This window comes from Notothenia rossii (assembly GCF_949606895.1).
Source record: "Notothenia rossii genome assembly, chromosome: 12".
Classification (NCBI taxonomy): domain Eukaryota; kingdom Metazoa; phylum Chordata; class Actinopteri; order Perciformes; family Nototheniidae; genus Notothenia; species Notothenia rossii.
The window spans coordinates 9,054,218-9,069,209 of record NC_136911.1 but is presented as its reverse complement, the minus strand read 5'-3'; the positions used below and the strand labels follow the sequence as shown (position 1 = coordinate 9,069,209).

Here is a 14,992-nt window from a genome sequence, read left to right as displayed (position 1 = left end):
TGTGAATAAATGTGTAGGAAAATGATGAATACACTAGATTTTCAAAAACATATACAGAAATATACACTACAGTGACATCTGGCGTCGTTTTTGTAAGAAATGTTCACTTCCACATAAAAAAGCCTCGGCACGTGACCTCCCGCGTGTGACGTAACACGGGGGACACAAGGGGGAGAGCGGCCGGTGTAACGTATTAATAAACATGGATCCCAATGCTAGTTTCGACACAGAAGACACAGAAGAAGTTGAACATGAATATTCGAATGCATATGACGGACCACAACCTTATAATTATGAGCCTGCTAGGCGTCCAAGAGACCAGGAGCGGCCAAGGATTAGAAGAAATAACGGCCATCGGAGAGAAATTGAGCTGTGGTGTGAAGAAAACCAGTGGAGAACTGGGCAGCTATCTTGGTGAGTGACCGGCGTTAGCTACAGAATGTTAGGTAATGTCACATCACAACATTGTAAAGTTAGCTATCATATATCAGGCTATAACTAAAGTAGCATTGATAATATAGTAACGTTACTGGCAGGACTGTTGATACTGATCCATAAAAGAAACTAATGCGCAAGTATCAGCCGTATCTCGCGTTACCTAATGCAACTCCACACTACGGTGCTGTGTACCGGAGGAGAGACGCGAGATACGGCTGATACTTGACGATCTGGCGGAGAAATGTTGTGGAGCCTCCGTTGATATGTCATTGTAAATGGCTTGATGGAAAGCAGGTGTGTAGTCGGGGAGGGTGCACAGCTGATTGCAGCAGGTGAGTGGAGGTTGAGCCCGGAGCCAGGAGTGACAGCCACCATGCACACACAAACAACACAGACATGGGGAAACAAACAAACACAAAGGAGACGGCTGGAGCAGTACAGCCACCACAGCGTTACCTAATGCAACTCCACACTATGTCTTACGGTGCCGTGTACCGGAGGGGAGAGAGAGAGAGAAGCGAAGGGGGGAAGGGAGAGAGAGAAGTAATACGGTTTCCTGATAAAGCTGTGGAGACTATGTGCTGCAGGGAGGTGGATGCACAACGCACCCAGGAACGAAACGCTAGCTCCGGTCCTTTTTACTGTGGACTCGATGTCCTGACAGGCTGGTATTTGTGCAACCTGCACAAACACAATACTGCACCATGATTACAAATGGTGAAATACAATGTAAAACTACCGAAAAATACCAGCTCCTTAAAACACAACCGCTCTACTCAACGCAACTCTACTATACCCGCGGTCAGAGAGCGGAGATGTGTCCCCTGTGTGATGTAATATGACGAGTTTGACGTATGACCTTAAAAAAAAAGCCGTTTTTAAGAGCAGAGCTCAAAATTGCTCCTTTCCCTCTGAATTCCTGCCCTTGTGTATAGTTAGTTACGTGTCTGAGTCTCTGCGTAAAGATAGCATCTCTTTGTATACATTGAGGACAATTTATATGGTGTGATGGTTAGCACTCTGGAACCTTTCTTTGAGTACCCTGAAAAAAGCCAGCTTCTACATCTCAGGAGGATCTTGTAGCAGGATAGTGGTTGCAATATGGAAGATGAAGACTGACTTGAGAATAAGTCTATCAAGTCAAGGGAATAATCTGAGTGGCGTTAGGACAACAACCTGCTCCTTAACACCTCTAAAACCAAGGAGTTGACGATTGACTGCAGGAGAACAAAGAAGGAAGTCCACCATATGTATGGAGAAGTGGAAGGCGTGGAGAACTTCAAGTTTCTTGAAGTCAATATGTCAAAACATCTTACAAGGACCTCCAACACATCACACCGGGTTAAAAAGGCCCAGCAAAGACTCTACTTCCTCGAGAAAGTAAAACAAGCCAGGCTCCCACAGAAACTTTGTGAAGAAACAAGGAGATGAGTGGTAACTTGCTCACTCTGCCCTTTACCTCCTCACAAAAATATTTAAGTTTCCCCTCAGAAGATTAATGACTACTTGGGGAATTAAACGTTTTACAATGTCCAACTTTTATATTAAATAAATCATGATTTATATCCCTTTATTCCCTGACTTGAAGGAGCATTACTTTCTGCTGCTTGGTAAATATTTAAGTCCACTTTTAAAGTGCTACATGCTGCATTTTAAGACAATTATTCATGTACACAATAATTACACTTTGTGCCATTCATATTTTAAAACAGAATAATAACTAAATGATGACAGGTGTTTATTTGCAAAAATCTTGAATTTCAACCTTGGAGATTTGTTAAGCTGGTAAAAATATAAACACCTTAGCACATAGAAGTGCATATGGACATCAGACTAACCTGCAATAAAGGCTGCATTTGGAAGGATTACAAGGTTTTCTAATGAACATTTCTCAAAACAGTGCACGTTTAGTCTTCTCCCTTTTACTGACACGGCCAATGTATGCTAATCCTATGGAGTATGAGAGTTTTTTTATAGACTTTTCTAGTCCAGAGGAGCTTTTATTGGACTGTTAAGGGAAGATTTATGCATGATAAGAGCCAAGCATTGCAATACAAACATTGGATTGACACGCTGTTATTTAAGAAATGTAAACACGTTTTATTATATTGCTACCAAGATAACACCTCAGATATCAAGCTCTCCAAGGCACTCAAAATAGACGAGATCAATCTTTTATATGCAGTATTGAATGTCTCCTCACTCATCGTCCCGTTGAACTTTTCCTTTTCGTCGTCACGTTGAACTTTTCCTTTTCGTCGTCACGTTGAACTTTTCCTCGTCGCTCATCGTGCCGTAGTACTTATCCTTGTCGCTCATCGTGGCGTTGAACTTATCCTTGTCGCTCATCGTGCCGTAGTACTTATCCTTGTCGCTCATCGTACCGTTGTACTTATCCTTGTCGCTCATCGTGCCGTTGAACTTATCCTTGTCGCTCATCGTGCCGTAGTACTTATCCTTGTCGCTCATCGTGCCGTAGTACTTATCCTTGTCGCTCATCGTGCCGTTGAACTTATCCTTGTCGCTCATCGTGGCGTTGAACTTATACTTGTCGCTCATCGTACCGTTGTACTTATCCTTGTCGCTCATCGTGCCGTTGAACTTATCCGTGTCGCTCATCGTGCCGTTGAACTTATCCTTGTCGCTCATCGTGCCGTAGTACTTATCCTTGTCGCTCATCGTGCCGTAGTACTTATCCTTGTCGCTCATCGTGCCGTTGAACTTATCCTTGTCGCTCATCGTGCCGTTGAACTTATCCTTGTCGCTCATCGTGCCGTTGAACTTATCCTTGTCGCTCATCGTGCCGTAGTACTTATCCTTGTCGCTCATCGTGCCGTTGGACTTATCCTTGTCGCTCATCGTGCCGTAGTACTTATCCTTGTCGCTCATCGTGCCGTAGTACTTATCCTTGTCGCTCATCGTGCCGTTGGACTTATCCTTGTCGCTCATCGTGCCGTTGGACTTATCCTTGTCGCTCATCGTGCCGTTGAACTTATCCTTGTCGCTCATCGTGCCGTAGTACTTATCCTTGTCGCTCATCGTTCCGTTGAACTTTTCCTCGTCGCTCTTCGTTCCGTCCCACAACTGCTCGTCTACTTCATGGAGTACTGAAAAAACATTTGATGGACGTCAAAACAATAAATTATGTTCTCTAGACTTAAATCACAGCATGAATTATTCTGTAATAGTTCCTCAAGGGCTTGGTTACTTAATACATCCTGTTTTAGTAAAAAATTAGCAACGTTGGCAGCAAATTCAGCAACCAAACATTGATGCATGAACTTATAAAAGACATGCAAGTGGTTTGTTTTAGCTCATATACACACACATTATTAACTTGCCATTGCTGCGTTTCAAATTAAAATCATACATTTCCCAGATTTCAGATCTTTTACACCACTTTTATGCGACACATACTGTTGTCTTTTTAGCCTTTAGAGCGCACCTTTACCAGCGTCTTGCTCCAATATGGACTCCATCGACTGGAAAAGTGCAAAGGCTTTCTTTAAGGAGATCTCATTGGGAGACAGATCTGTAGGACACATTATAATTAAAGGTTAGTGTCAGACAGAGAAAAGAAACACTGCATACAATCAAATGTTTTCAACTCTCAGTCTCCTCTGCAGCTTATATTCACCAACTGGAAAACCAGAGACTGTGGACAGGAAACATGCTGTTAAATCAAACATTATTCCTTCATCTTCCACACAATTATCAAACAGGTAAATACCTCTGGCCAGACAAACAGTCAGCACACAGAAGAGCATCCAAACAGCTGCCATCTCTGCAGTTTTCCAAGAGAGTGTTGCCTGAGCACCAGCCAGCTTTAAAGGAGGGAAACCTCCAGCAGCTGCTGCTGATCAGCACTGATTGTCTCTCTGCACAGAGGAAAACACCATTTATCTGAGATTAAACTCTGAGAATGAGGAGTTTTTTCATGGAGCTTGTTGTGCATTTATGATTCATAGAGACCATCATTTTAAATTCACATGTAAAAGAATATTGCATTTGAGAGGGTATATCAACTACAACAAATAACAAGCCCTCCCCCGACACACAACGATCTTTATTAACATTTTATATTGTTACCTAAAAACAATTAGAAATTATATAAATTATCCCAAATATCCCTCCTCTTCAGAAAACTAAAAATTCAATTAAAACCTTTTACAACCCCCTTCCCAAAACACATATTTTGTAGAAGAAGAAAAAGAGGGTTATTCTGCTTTACAGCACTTTCAATGTTTTTCCTTTGCCCTATAAGTTATTTTTGCCCATTTTATTTTAATATTTTGCAAGGAATAAGCAAATGGGCATGTTGTGTTTTACAGCAGTGTGTTGTATACACAACCTCTTAAATGTTGGAATCGACCAATCAGAATCAAGTATTACAGGAGGGAGTTGTTCATTTAATTTTAATTTTTGTATTGAATTTTTTGTTTTCTGAAGAGGAAGGATGTTTTTAAAACATGTTTAATCGAGTTTTTACCTCGCGTCAGATTGGATATGTGTGTCTAGATATATATACTGTATATATATATATACAGTGGGGCAAAAAAGTATTTAGTCAGCCACCAATTGTGCAAGTTCTGCCACTTAAAAAGACGAGAGAGGCCTGTAATGTTCATCCTAGGTACATTTCAACTATGAGAGACAGAATGGGGGGAAAGAATCCAGGAAATCACATTGTAGGATTTTTTATGAATTAATTGGTAAATTCCTCAGTAAGATAAGGTTTTTTTTCACCAACAAACAAACACGATTTCTGGCTCTCACAGACCTGTAACTTCTTCTTTAAGAGCCTCCTCTGTCCTCCACTTGTTAACTGTATTAATGGTACCTGTTTGAACTCGTTATCAGTATAAAAGACACCTGTCCACAACCTCAAACAGTCACACTCCAAACTCCACTATGGCCAAGACCAAAGAGCTGTCAAAGGACACCAGAAACAAAATTGTAGACCTGCACCAGGCTGGGAAGACTGAATATGCAATAGGTTAGCACTCTGGAACCTTTCTTTGAGTACCCTGAAAAAAGCCAGCTTCTACATCTCAGGAGGATCTTGTAGCAGGATAGTGGTTGCAATATGGAAGATGAAGACTGACTTGAGAATAAGTCTATCAAGTCAAGGGAATAATCTGAGTGGCGTTAGGACAACAACCTGCTCCTTAACACCTCTAAAACCAAGGAGTTGACGATTGACTGCAGGAGAACAAAGAAGGAAGTCCACCATATGTATGGAGAAGTGGAAGGCGTGGAGAACTTCAAGTTTCTTGAAGTCAATATGTCAAAACATCTTACAAGGACCTCCAACACATCACACCGGGTTAAAAAGGCCCAGCAAAGACTCTACTTCCTCGAGAAAGAAAAACAAGCCAGGCTCCCACAGAAACTTTGTGAAGAAACAAGGAGATGAGTGGTAACTTGCTCACTCTGCCCTTTACCTCCTCACGAAAATATTTAAGTTTACCCTCAGAAGATTAATGACTACTTGGGGAATTAAACGTTTTAAAATGTCCAACTTTTATATTAAATAAGTCATGATTTATATCCCTTTATTCCCTGACTTGAAGGAGCATTACTTTCTGCTGCTTGGTAAATATTTAAGTCCACTTTTAAAGTGCTACATGCTGCATTTTAAGACAATGATTCATGTACACAATAATTACACTTTGTGCCATTCATATTTTAAAACAGAATAATAACTAAATGATGACAGGTGTTTATTTGCAAAAATCTTGAATTTCAACCTTGGAGATTTGTTAAGCTGGTAAAAATATAAACACCTTAGCACATAGAAGTGCATATGGACATCAGACTAACCTGCAATAAAGGCTGCATTTGGAAGGATTACAAGGTTTTCTAATGAACATTTCTCAAAACAGTGCACGTTTAGTCTTCTCCCTTTTACTGACACGGCCAATGTATGCTAATTCTATGGAGTATGAGAGGTTTTTTATAGACTTTTCTAGTCCAGATGAGCTTTTATTGGACTGTTAAGGGAAGATTTATGCATGATAAGAGCCAAGCATTGCAATACAAACATTGGATTGACACGCTGTTATTTAAGAAATGTAAACACGTTTTATTATATTGCTACCAAGATAACACCTCAGATATCAAGCTCTCCAAGGCACTCAAAATAGACAAGATCAATCTTGGATATGCAGTATTGAATGTCTCCTCACTCATGATCCCGTTGAACTTTTCCTTTTCGTCGTCACGTTGAACTTTTCCTTTTCGTCATCACGTTGAACTTTTCCTCGTCGCTCATCGTGCCGTTGAACTTATCCTTGTCGCTCATCGTGCCTTTGAACTTATCCTTGTCGCTCATGGTGCCGTTGAACTTATTCTTGTCGCTCATCGTGCCGTTGAACTTATCCTTGTCGCTCATCGTGCCGTTGAACTTATTCTTGTCGCTCATCGTACCGTTGAACTTATCCTTGTCGCTCATCTTGCCGTTGAACTTATTCTTGTCGCTCATCGTACCGTTGAACTTATTCTTGTCGCTCATCGTGCCGTTGAACTTATCCTTGTCGCTCATCGTGCCGTAGTACTTATCCTTGTCGCTCATCGTGCCGTTGAACTTATCCTTGTCGCTCATCGTGCCGTAGTACTTATCCTTGTCGCTCATCGTGCCGTAGTACTTATCCTTGTCGCTCATCGTGCCGTTGAACTTATCCTTGTCGCTCATCGTTGCGTTGAACTTATCCTTGTCGCTCATCGTACCGTTGTACTTATCCTTGTCGCTCATCGTGCCGTTGAACTTATCCTTGTCGCTCATCGTGCCGTTGAACTTATCCTTGTCGCTCATCGTGCCGTAGTACTTATCCTTGTCGCTCATCGTGCCGTTGGACTTATCCTTGTCGCTCATCGTGCCGTAGTACTTATCCTTGTCGCTCATCGTGCCGTTGGACTTATCCTTGTCGCTCATCGTGCCGTAGTACTTATCCTTGTCGCTCATCGTTCCGTTGAACTTTTCCTCGTCGCTCATCGTTCCGTCCCACAACTGCTCGTCTACTTCATGGAGTACTGAAAAAACATTTGATGGACGTCAAAACAATAAATTATGTTCTCTAGGCTTAAATCACAGCATGAATTATTCTGTAATAGTTCCTCAAGGGCTTGGTTACTTAATACATCCTGTTTTAGTAAAAAATTAGCAACGTTGGCAGCAAATTCAGCAACCAAACATTGATGCATGAACTTATAAAAGACATGCAAGTGGTTTGTTTTAGCTCATATACACACATTATTAACTTGCCATTGCTGCATTTCAAATTAAATCATACATTTCCCAGATTTCAGATCTTTTACACCACTTTTATGCGACACATACTGTTGTCTTTTTAGCCTTTAGAGCGCACCTTTACCAGCGTCTTGCTCCAACATGGACTCCATCGACTTGAAAAGTGCAAAGGCTTTCTTTAAGGAGATCTCATTGGGAGACAGATCTGTAGGACACATTATAATTAAAGGTTAGTGTCAGACAGAGAAAAGAAACACTGCATACAATCAAATGTTTTCAACTCTCAGTCTCCTCTGCAGCTTATATTCACCAACTGGAAAACCAGAGACTGTGGACAGGAAACATGCTGTTAAATCAAACATTATTCCTTCATCTTCAACACAATTATCAAACAGGTAAATACCTCTGGCCAGACAAACAGTCAGCACACAGAAGAGCATCCAAACAGCTGCCATCTCTGCAGTTTTCCAAGAGAGTGTTGCCTGAGCACCAGCCAGCTTTAAAGGAGGGAAACCTCCAGCAGCTGCTGCTGATCAGCACTGATTGTCTCTCTGCACAGAGGAAAACACCATTTATCTGAGATTAAACTCTGAGAATGAGGAGTTTTTTCACGGAGCTTGTTGTGCATTTATGATTCGTAGAGACCATTTTAAATTCACATGTAAAAGAATATTGCATTTGAGAGGGTATATCAACTACAACAAATAACAAGCCCTCCCCCGACACACAACGATCTTTATTAACATTTTATATTGTTACCTAAAAACAATTAGAAATTATATAAATTATCCAAATATCCCTCCTCTTCAGAAAACTAAAAATTCAATTAAAACCTTTTACAACCCCCTTCCCAAAACACATATTTTGTAGAAGAAGAAAAAGAGGGTTATTCTGCTTTACAGCACTTTCAATGTTTTTCCTTTGCCCTATAAGTTATTTTTGCCCATTTTATTTTAATATTTTGCAAGGAATAAGCAAATGGGCATGTTGTGTTTTACAGCAATGTGTTGTATACACAACCTCTTAAATGTTGGAATCGACCAATCAGAATCAAGTATTACAGGAGGGAGTTGTTCATTTAATTTTAATTTTTTTATTGAATTTTTTGTTTTCTGAAGAGGAAGGATGTTTTTAAAACATGTTTAATCGAGTTTTTACCTCGCGTCAGATTGGATATGTGTGTCTAGATATATATACTGTATATATATATATATATATATATATATACAGTGGGGCAAAAAAGTATTTAGTCAGCCACCAATTGTGCAAGTTCTGCCACTTAAAAAGACGAGAGAGGCCTGTAATTTTCATCCTAGGTACATTTCAACTATGAGAGACAGAATGGGGGGAAAGAATCCAGGAAATCACATTGTAGGATTTTTTATGAATTAATTGGTAAATTCCTCAGTAAAATAAGTATTTGTTCACCAACAAACAAACAAGATTTCTGGCTCTCACAGACCTGTAACTTCTTCTTTAAGAGCCTCCTCTGTCCTCCACTTGTTAACTGTATTAATGGTACCTGTTTGAACTCGTTATCAGTATAAAAGACACCTGTCCACAACCTCAAACAGTCACACTCCAAACTCCACTATGGCCAAGACCAAAGAGCTGTCAAAGGACACCAGAAACAAAATTGTAGACCTGCACCAGGCTGGGAAGACTGAATATGCAATAGGTTAGCACTCTGGAACCTTTCTTTGAGTACCCTGAAAAAAGCCAGCTTCTACATCTCAGGAGGATCTTGTAGCAGGATAGTGGTTGCAATATGGAAGATGAAGACTGACTTGAGAATAAGTCTATCAAGTCAAGGGAATAATCTGAGTGGCGTTAGGACAACAACCTGCTCCTTAACACCTCTAAAACCAAGGAGTTGACGATTGACTGCAGGAGAACAAAGAAGGAAGTCCACCATATGTATGGAGAAGTGGAAGGCGTGGAGAACTTCAAGTTTCTTGAAGTCAATATGTCAAAACATCTTACAAGGACCTCCAACACATCACACCGGGTTAAAAAGGCCCAGCAAAGACTCTACTTCCTCGAGAAAGTAAAACTAGCCAGGCTCCCACAGAAACTTTGTGAAGAAACAAGGAGATGAGTGGTAACTTGCTCACTCTGCCCTTTACCTCCTCACGAAAATATTTAAGTTTACCCTCAGAAGATTAATGACTACTTGGGGAATTAAACGTTTTAAAATGTCCAACTTTTATATTAAATAAATCATGATTTATATCCCTTTATTCCCTGACTTGAAGGAGCATTACTTTCTGCTGCTTGGTAAATATTTAAGTCCACTTTTAAAGTGCTACATGCTGCATTTTAAGACAATTATTCATGTACACAATAATTACACTTTGTGCCATTCATATTTTAAAACAGAATAATAACTAAATGATGACAGGTGTTTATTTGCAAAAATCTTGAATTTCAACCTTGGAGATTTGTTAAGCTGGTAAAAATATAAACACCTTAGCACATAGAAGTGCATATGGACATCAGACTAACCTGCAATAAAGGCTGCATTTGGAAGGATTACAAGGTTTTCTAATGAACATTTCTCAAAACAGTGCACGTTTAGTCTTCTCCCTTTTACTGACACGGCCAATTTATGCTAATCCTATGGAGTATGAGAGTTTTTTTATAGACTTTTCTAGTCCAGATGAGCTTTTATTGGACTGTTAAGGGAAGATTTATGCATGATAAGAGCCAAGCATTGCAATACAAACATTGGATTGACACGCTGTTATTTAAGAAATGTAAACACGTTTTATTATATTGCTACCAAGATAACACCTCAGATATCAAGCTCTCCAAGGCACTCAAAATAGACAAGATCAATCTTTGATATGCAGTATTGAATGTCTCCTCACTCATCGTCCCGTTGAACTTTTCCTTTTCGTCGTCACGTTGAACTTTTCCTTTTCGTCATCACGTTGAACTTTTCCTCGTCGCTCATCGTGCCGTTGAACTTATCCTTGTCGCTCATCGTGCCGTAGTACTTATCCTTGTCGCTCATCGTGCCGTTGAACTTATCCTTGTCGCTCATCGTGCCGTTGAACTTATCCTTGTCGCTCATCGTGCCGTTGAACTTATCCTTGTCGCTCATGGTGCCGTTGAACTTATTCTTGTCGCTCATCGTGCCGTTGAACTTATCCTTGTCGCTCATCGTGCCGTAGTACTTATCCTTGTCGCTCATCGTGCCGTTGAACTTATCCTTGTCGCTCATCGTGCCGTAGTACTTATCCTTGTCGCTCATCGTGCCGTTGAACTTATCCTTGTCGCTCATCGTGTCGTAGTACTTATCCTTGTCGCTCATCGTGCCGTTGGACTTATCCTTGTCGCTCATCGTGCCGTAGTACTTATCCTTGTCGCTCATGGTGCCGTTGAACTTATTCTTGTCGCTCATCGTGCCGTTGAACTTATCCTTGTCGCTCATCGTGCCGTAGTACTTATCCTTGTCGCTCATCGTGCCGTAGTACTTATCCTTGTCGCTCATGGTGCCGTTGAACTTATTCTTGTCGCTCATCGTGCCGTTGAACTTATTCTTGTCGCTCATCGTGCCGTTGAACTTATCCTTGTCGCTCATCGTGCCGTTGAACTTATCCTTGTCGCTCATGGTGCCGTTGAACTTATTCTTGTCGCTCATCGTGCCGTTGAACTTATCCTTGTCGCTCATCGTGCCGTAGTACTTATCCTTGTCGCTCATCGTGCCGTTGAACTTATCCTTGTCGCTCATCGTGCCGTAGTACTTATCCTTGTCGCTCATCGTGCCGTTGAACTTATCCTTGTCGCTCATCGTGCCGTAGTACTTATCCTTGTCGCTCATCGTGCCGTTGGACTTATCCTTGTCGCTCATCGTGCCGTAGTACTTATCCTTGTCGCTCATGGTGCCGTTGAACTTATTCTTGTCGCTCATCGTGCCGTTGAACTTATTCTTGTCGCTCATCGTGCCGTTGAACTTATCCTTGTCGCTCATCGTGCCGTTGAACTTATCCTTGTCGCTCATGGTGCCGTTGAACTTATTCTTGTCGCTCATCGTGCCGTTGAACTTATCCTTGTCGCTCATCGTGCCGTAGTACTTATCCTTGTCGCTCATCGTGCCGTTGAACTTATCCTTGTCGCTCATCGTGCCGTAGTACTTATCCTTGTCGCTCATCGTGCCGTTGAACTTATCCTTGTCGCTCATCGTGTCGTAGTACTTATCCTTGTCGCTCATCGTGCCGTTGAACTTATCCTTGTCGCTCATCGTGCCGTTGAACTTATCCTCGTCGCTCATCGTGCCGTAGTACTTATCCTTGTCGCTCATCGTGCCGTAGTACTTATCCTTGTCGCTCATCGTGCCGTTGAACTTATCCTTGTCGCTCATCGTGCCGTAGTACTTTTCCTCGGCACTCATCGTTCCGTTCCACAACTGCTCGTCTACTTCATGGAGTACTGAAAAAACATTTGATGGACGTCAAAACAATAAAATATGTTCTCTAGACTTAAATCACAGCATGAATTATTCTGTAATAGTTCCTCAAGGGCTTGGTTACTTAATACATCCTGTTTTTGTAAAAAAAACAGCAACGTTGACAGCAAATTCAGCAACCAAACATTGATGCATGAACTTATAAAAGACATGCAAGTGGTTTGTTTTAGCTCATATACACACATTATTAACTTGCCATTGCTGCGTTTCAAATTAAATCATACATTTCCCAGATTTCAGATCTTTAACACCACTTTTATGCGACACATACTGTTGTCTTTTTAGCCTTTAGAGCGCACCTTTGCCAGCGTCTTGCTCCAACATGGACTCCATCGACTGGAAAAGTGCAAAGGCTTTCTTTAAGGAGATCTCATTGGGAGACAGATCTGTAGGACACATTATAATTAAAGGTTAGTGTCAGACAGAGAAAAGAAACACTGCATACAATCAAATGTTTTCAACTCTCAGTCTCCTCTGCAGCTTATATTCACCAACTGGAAAACCAGAGACTGTGGACAGGAAACATGCTGTTAAATCAAACATTATTCCTTCATCTTCAACACAATTATCAAACAGGTAAATACCTCTGGCCAGACAAACAGTCAGCACACAGAAGAGCATCCAAACAGCTGCCATCTCTGCAGTTTTCCAAGAGAGTGTTGCCTGAGCACCAGCCAGCTTTAAAGGAGGGAAACCTCCAGCAGCTGCTGCTGATCAGCACTGATTGTCTCTCTGCACAGAGGAAAACACCATTTATCTGAGATTAAACTCTGAGAATGAGGAGTTTTTTCATGGAGCTTGTTGTGCATTTATGATTCGTAGAGACCATCATTTTAAATTCACATGTAAAAGAATATTGCATTTGAGAGGGTATATCAACTACAACAAATAACAAGCCCTCCCCCGACACACAAAGATCTTTATTAACATTTTATATTGTTACCTAAAAACAATTAGAAATTATATAAATTATCCCAAATATCCCTCCTCTTCAGAAAACTAAAAATTCAATTAAAACCTTTTACAACCCCCTTCCCAAAACACATATTTTGTAGAAGAAGAAAAACAGGGTTATTCTGCTTTACAGCACTTTCAATGTTTTTCCTTTGCCCTATAAGTTATTTTTGCCCATTTTATTTTAATATTTTGCAAGGAATAAGCAAATGGGCATGTTGTGTTTTAAAGCAATGTGTTGTATAAACAACCTCTTAAATGTTGGAATCGACCAATCAGAATCAAGTATTACAGGAGGGAGTTGTTCATTTAATTTTAATTTTTTTATTGAATTTTGTGTTTACTGAAGAGGAAGGATGTTTTCAAAACATGTTTAATCGAGTTTTTACCTTGCGTCAGATTGGATATGTGTGTCTAGATATATATACTGTATATATATATATATATGTCTAGAGAGTTTTGGCCCTAATCATGCAACAATTCATACCGTCCTGTCGGGGATCAATGACAGAAATAATGACATTATAAAGCACTTAAATTATACGTAATAAAAGCGATTAGGTACTGCAGTTTACCCGTTAAAGCTTTTAGTTTGCGTTCAACTTCCAATCAATCCAAAGCACTGAACAACTAAGTTTCCTGATGTGCCAACATTAAAGACAATTCTCTATTAGATGCTATACATCAGGGCTATTCAATTGTCGGCCCGCGGGCCAAATCCGGCCCCCGAGTGATATTTACTGGCCCTTTGAGTATAATGTTAAAAAAAAAAAAATTAAAGTTTAATAAAAAAAAAAAATTAATTTTACTTTTTTTTTTTTGGGCCAGAGTGCCTTTATTCCTGAGAGGGTGTTACATTGAGAGATAGAGGGGAAGACATTGCCTGAAAAATTTGGCGGGCTCGGTTTTCGAACCCACCAACTAGCAACTCCTGTCATTTACTCCTGTCAACTCCTGTCACTCTGCGCGCGTCCTCGCGGCTCGCGCTGCCCTTCACTACAAGCTCGCGCACCTTCGACGGTTTCGCGCCAATGGTATGATTAATCAAACCTGGTCAGCATAGTTGGATATCAAAATGTCTCTTTCTACGTTAAAAAAACGAAAGGTTGACACCGAAAACCGGCAATTCAACAGCGAGTGGAAAGAGAAGTACTTGTGTGTAAATATCAGTGGGAGGCCCGTGTGTTTAATCTGCAATGAGTGTTTATCGGTGTGTAAAGAGTACAACTTGAGAAGGCATTTTAAGACAGCTCACGCCAACTTTGACGCCAATTTTCCAGCGGGCTCTGATGCTCGCCACGAGAAGATTTTGGGGCTAACTTCGTGCTATGACCAAAGACGTAGCTCCCTGTTTCGGGCTTGCACTGACCAAGAGAGAGCTACCGCAGCGTCCCTACGAGTGGCCTGGATATTAGGCAAAAAGAAAAGGCCTTTTACGGACGCAGAGACAGTCAAAGAGTGTATGCTTGCATCAATTGAGGAAGTGGTTGCAGATGAGAAAATCAGAAAAAGGCTTATTGACTCAATTAAGAACATTCCGATTTCTGACACGTCAACATCAAGGAGAGTGGAGACCCTTGCATCGGACGTTTTTGAGATTCTCTTGGACAAACTGAGAAAGGCGGAGGTTATGTCGCTAGCTATTGATGAATCCACTGACAGCAGCGATGTTGCACAGCTGTGCCTCTATGTTAGATTTTTTGATGGTGAGTGCTTTCGGGAGGATCTACTTGGATTAATTCCTTTGGATGGACACACGACCGGTGAGGTGATGTTCCACAAAGTGGTTTCGTTTTTCAAGGAGCACAAGTTGGGATTGGATCGTATTAACATGCTTGTAACGGATGGGGCCCCTGCGATGTCGGGCCGAACACAGGGAC

General features: G+C 41.0%; 3 protein-coding genes across 3 annotated transcripts; all 3 read right to left on the bottom strand.

Annotated features, from left to right (window-relative positions):
* Positions 1 to 2,222: 2,222 nt before the first annotated feature.
* LOC307025934 (uncharacterized protein) lies at positions 2,223 to 4,232 on the bottom strand. Its single transcript, XM_079660940.1, has 3 exons — positions 4,169 to 4,232; positions 3,884 to 3,970; positions 2,223 to 3,545 (listed from the first exon to the last, which is right to left on the bottom strand). Exons 1-3 carry the CDS (start codon positions 4,218 to 4,220, stop codon positions 2,674 to 2,676), a joined length of 1,011 nt encoding a protein of 336 aa, XP_079517066.1. The 5' UTR covers positions 4,221 to 4,232; the 3' UTR covers positions 2,223 to 2,673.
* A 1,971-nt stretch (positions 4,233 to 6,203) lies between these two features.
* LOC307026398 (uncharacterized protein) lies at positions 6,204 to 8,148 on the bottom strand. Its single transcript, XM_079661768.1, has 3 exons — positions 8,091 to 8,148; positions 7,806 to 7,892; positions 6,204 to 7,470 (listed from the first exon to the last, which is right to left on the bottom strand). The coding sequence occupies exons 1-3, from the start codon at positions 8,140 to 8,142 to the stop codon at positions 6,659 to 6,661; spliced, it is 951 nt and encodes a 316-aa protein (XP_079517894.1). The 5' UTR covers positions 8,143 to 8,148; the 3' UTR covers positions 6,204 to 6,658.
* A 2,282-nt stretch (positions 8,149 to 10,430) lies between these two features.
* LOC307026397 (uncharacterized protein) lies at positions 10,431 to 12,802 on the bottom strand. The gene is made up of 3 exons (XM_079661767.1): positions 12,743 to 12,802; positions 12,458 to 12,544; positions 10,431 to 12,121 (listed from the first exon to the last, which is right to left on the bottom strand). The coding sequence occupies exons 1-3, from the start codon at positions 12,792 to 12,794 to the stop codon at positions 10,590 to 10,592; spliced, it is 1,671 nt and encodes a 556-aa protein (XP_079517893.1). The 5' UTR covers positions 12,795 to 12,802; the 3' UTR covers positions 10,431 to 10,589.
* Positions 12,803 to 14,992: the final 2,190 nt, after the last annotated feature.

Excerpts from the sequence above, each read along its gene's own strand:
- LOC307025934 (XM_079660940.1), bottom strand. The coding sequence starts at position 4,220 with ATGGCAGCTGTTTGGATGCTCTTCTGTGTGCTGACTGTTTGTCTGGCC. Across the intron at positions 3,971-4,168 it reads GACTGTTTGTCTGGCCAGAG|ATCTGTCTCCCAATGAGATC; the intron begins GTATTTACCTGT and ends TGTGTCCTACAG. Across the intron at positions 3,546-3,883 it reads GGAGCAAGACGCTGGTAAAG|TACTCCATGAAGTAGACGAG; the intron begins GTGCGCTCTAAA and ends ATGTTTTTTCAG.
- LOC307026398 (XM_079661768.1), bottom strand. The coding sequence starts at position 8,142 with ATGGCAGCTGTTTGGATGCTCTTCTGTGTGCTGACTGTTTGTCTGGCC. Across the intron at positions 7,893-8,090 it reads GACTGTTTGTCTGGCCAGAG|ATCTGTCTCCCAATGAGATC; the intron begins GTATTTACCTGT and ends TGTGTCCTACAG. Across the intron at positions 7,471-7,805 it reads GGAGCAAGACGCTGGTAAAG|TACTCCATGAAGTAGACGAG; the intron begins GTGCGCTCTAAA and ends ATGTTTTTTCAG.
- LOC307026397 (XM_079661767.1), bottom strand. The coding sequence starts at position 12,794 with ATGGCAGCTGTTTGGATGCTCTTCTGTGTGCTGACTGTTTGTCTGGCC. Across the intron at positions 12,545-12,742 it reads GACTGTTTGTCTGGCCAGAG|ATCTGTCTCCCAATGAGATC; the intron begins GTATTTACCTGT and ends TGTGTCCTACAG. Across the intron at positions 12,122-12,457 it reads GGAGCAAGACGCTGGCAAAG|TACTCCATGAAGTAGACGAG; the intron begins GTGCGCTCTAAA and ends ATGTTTTTTCAG.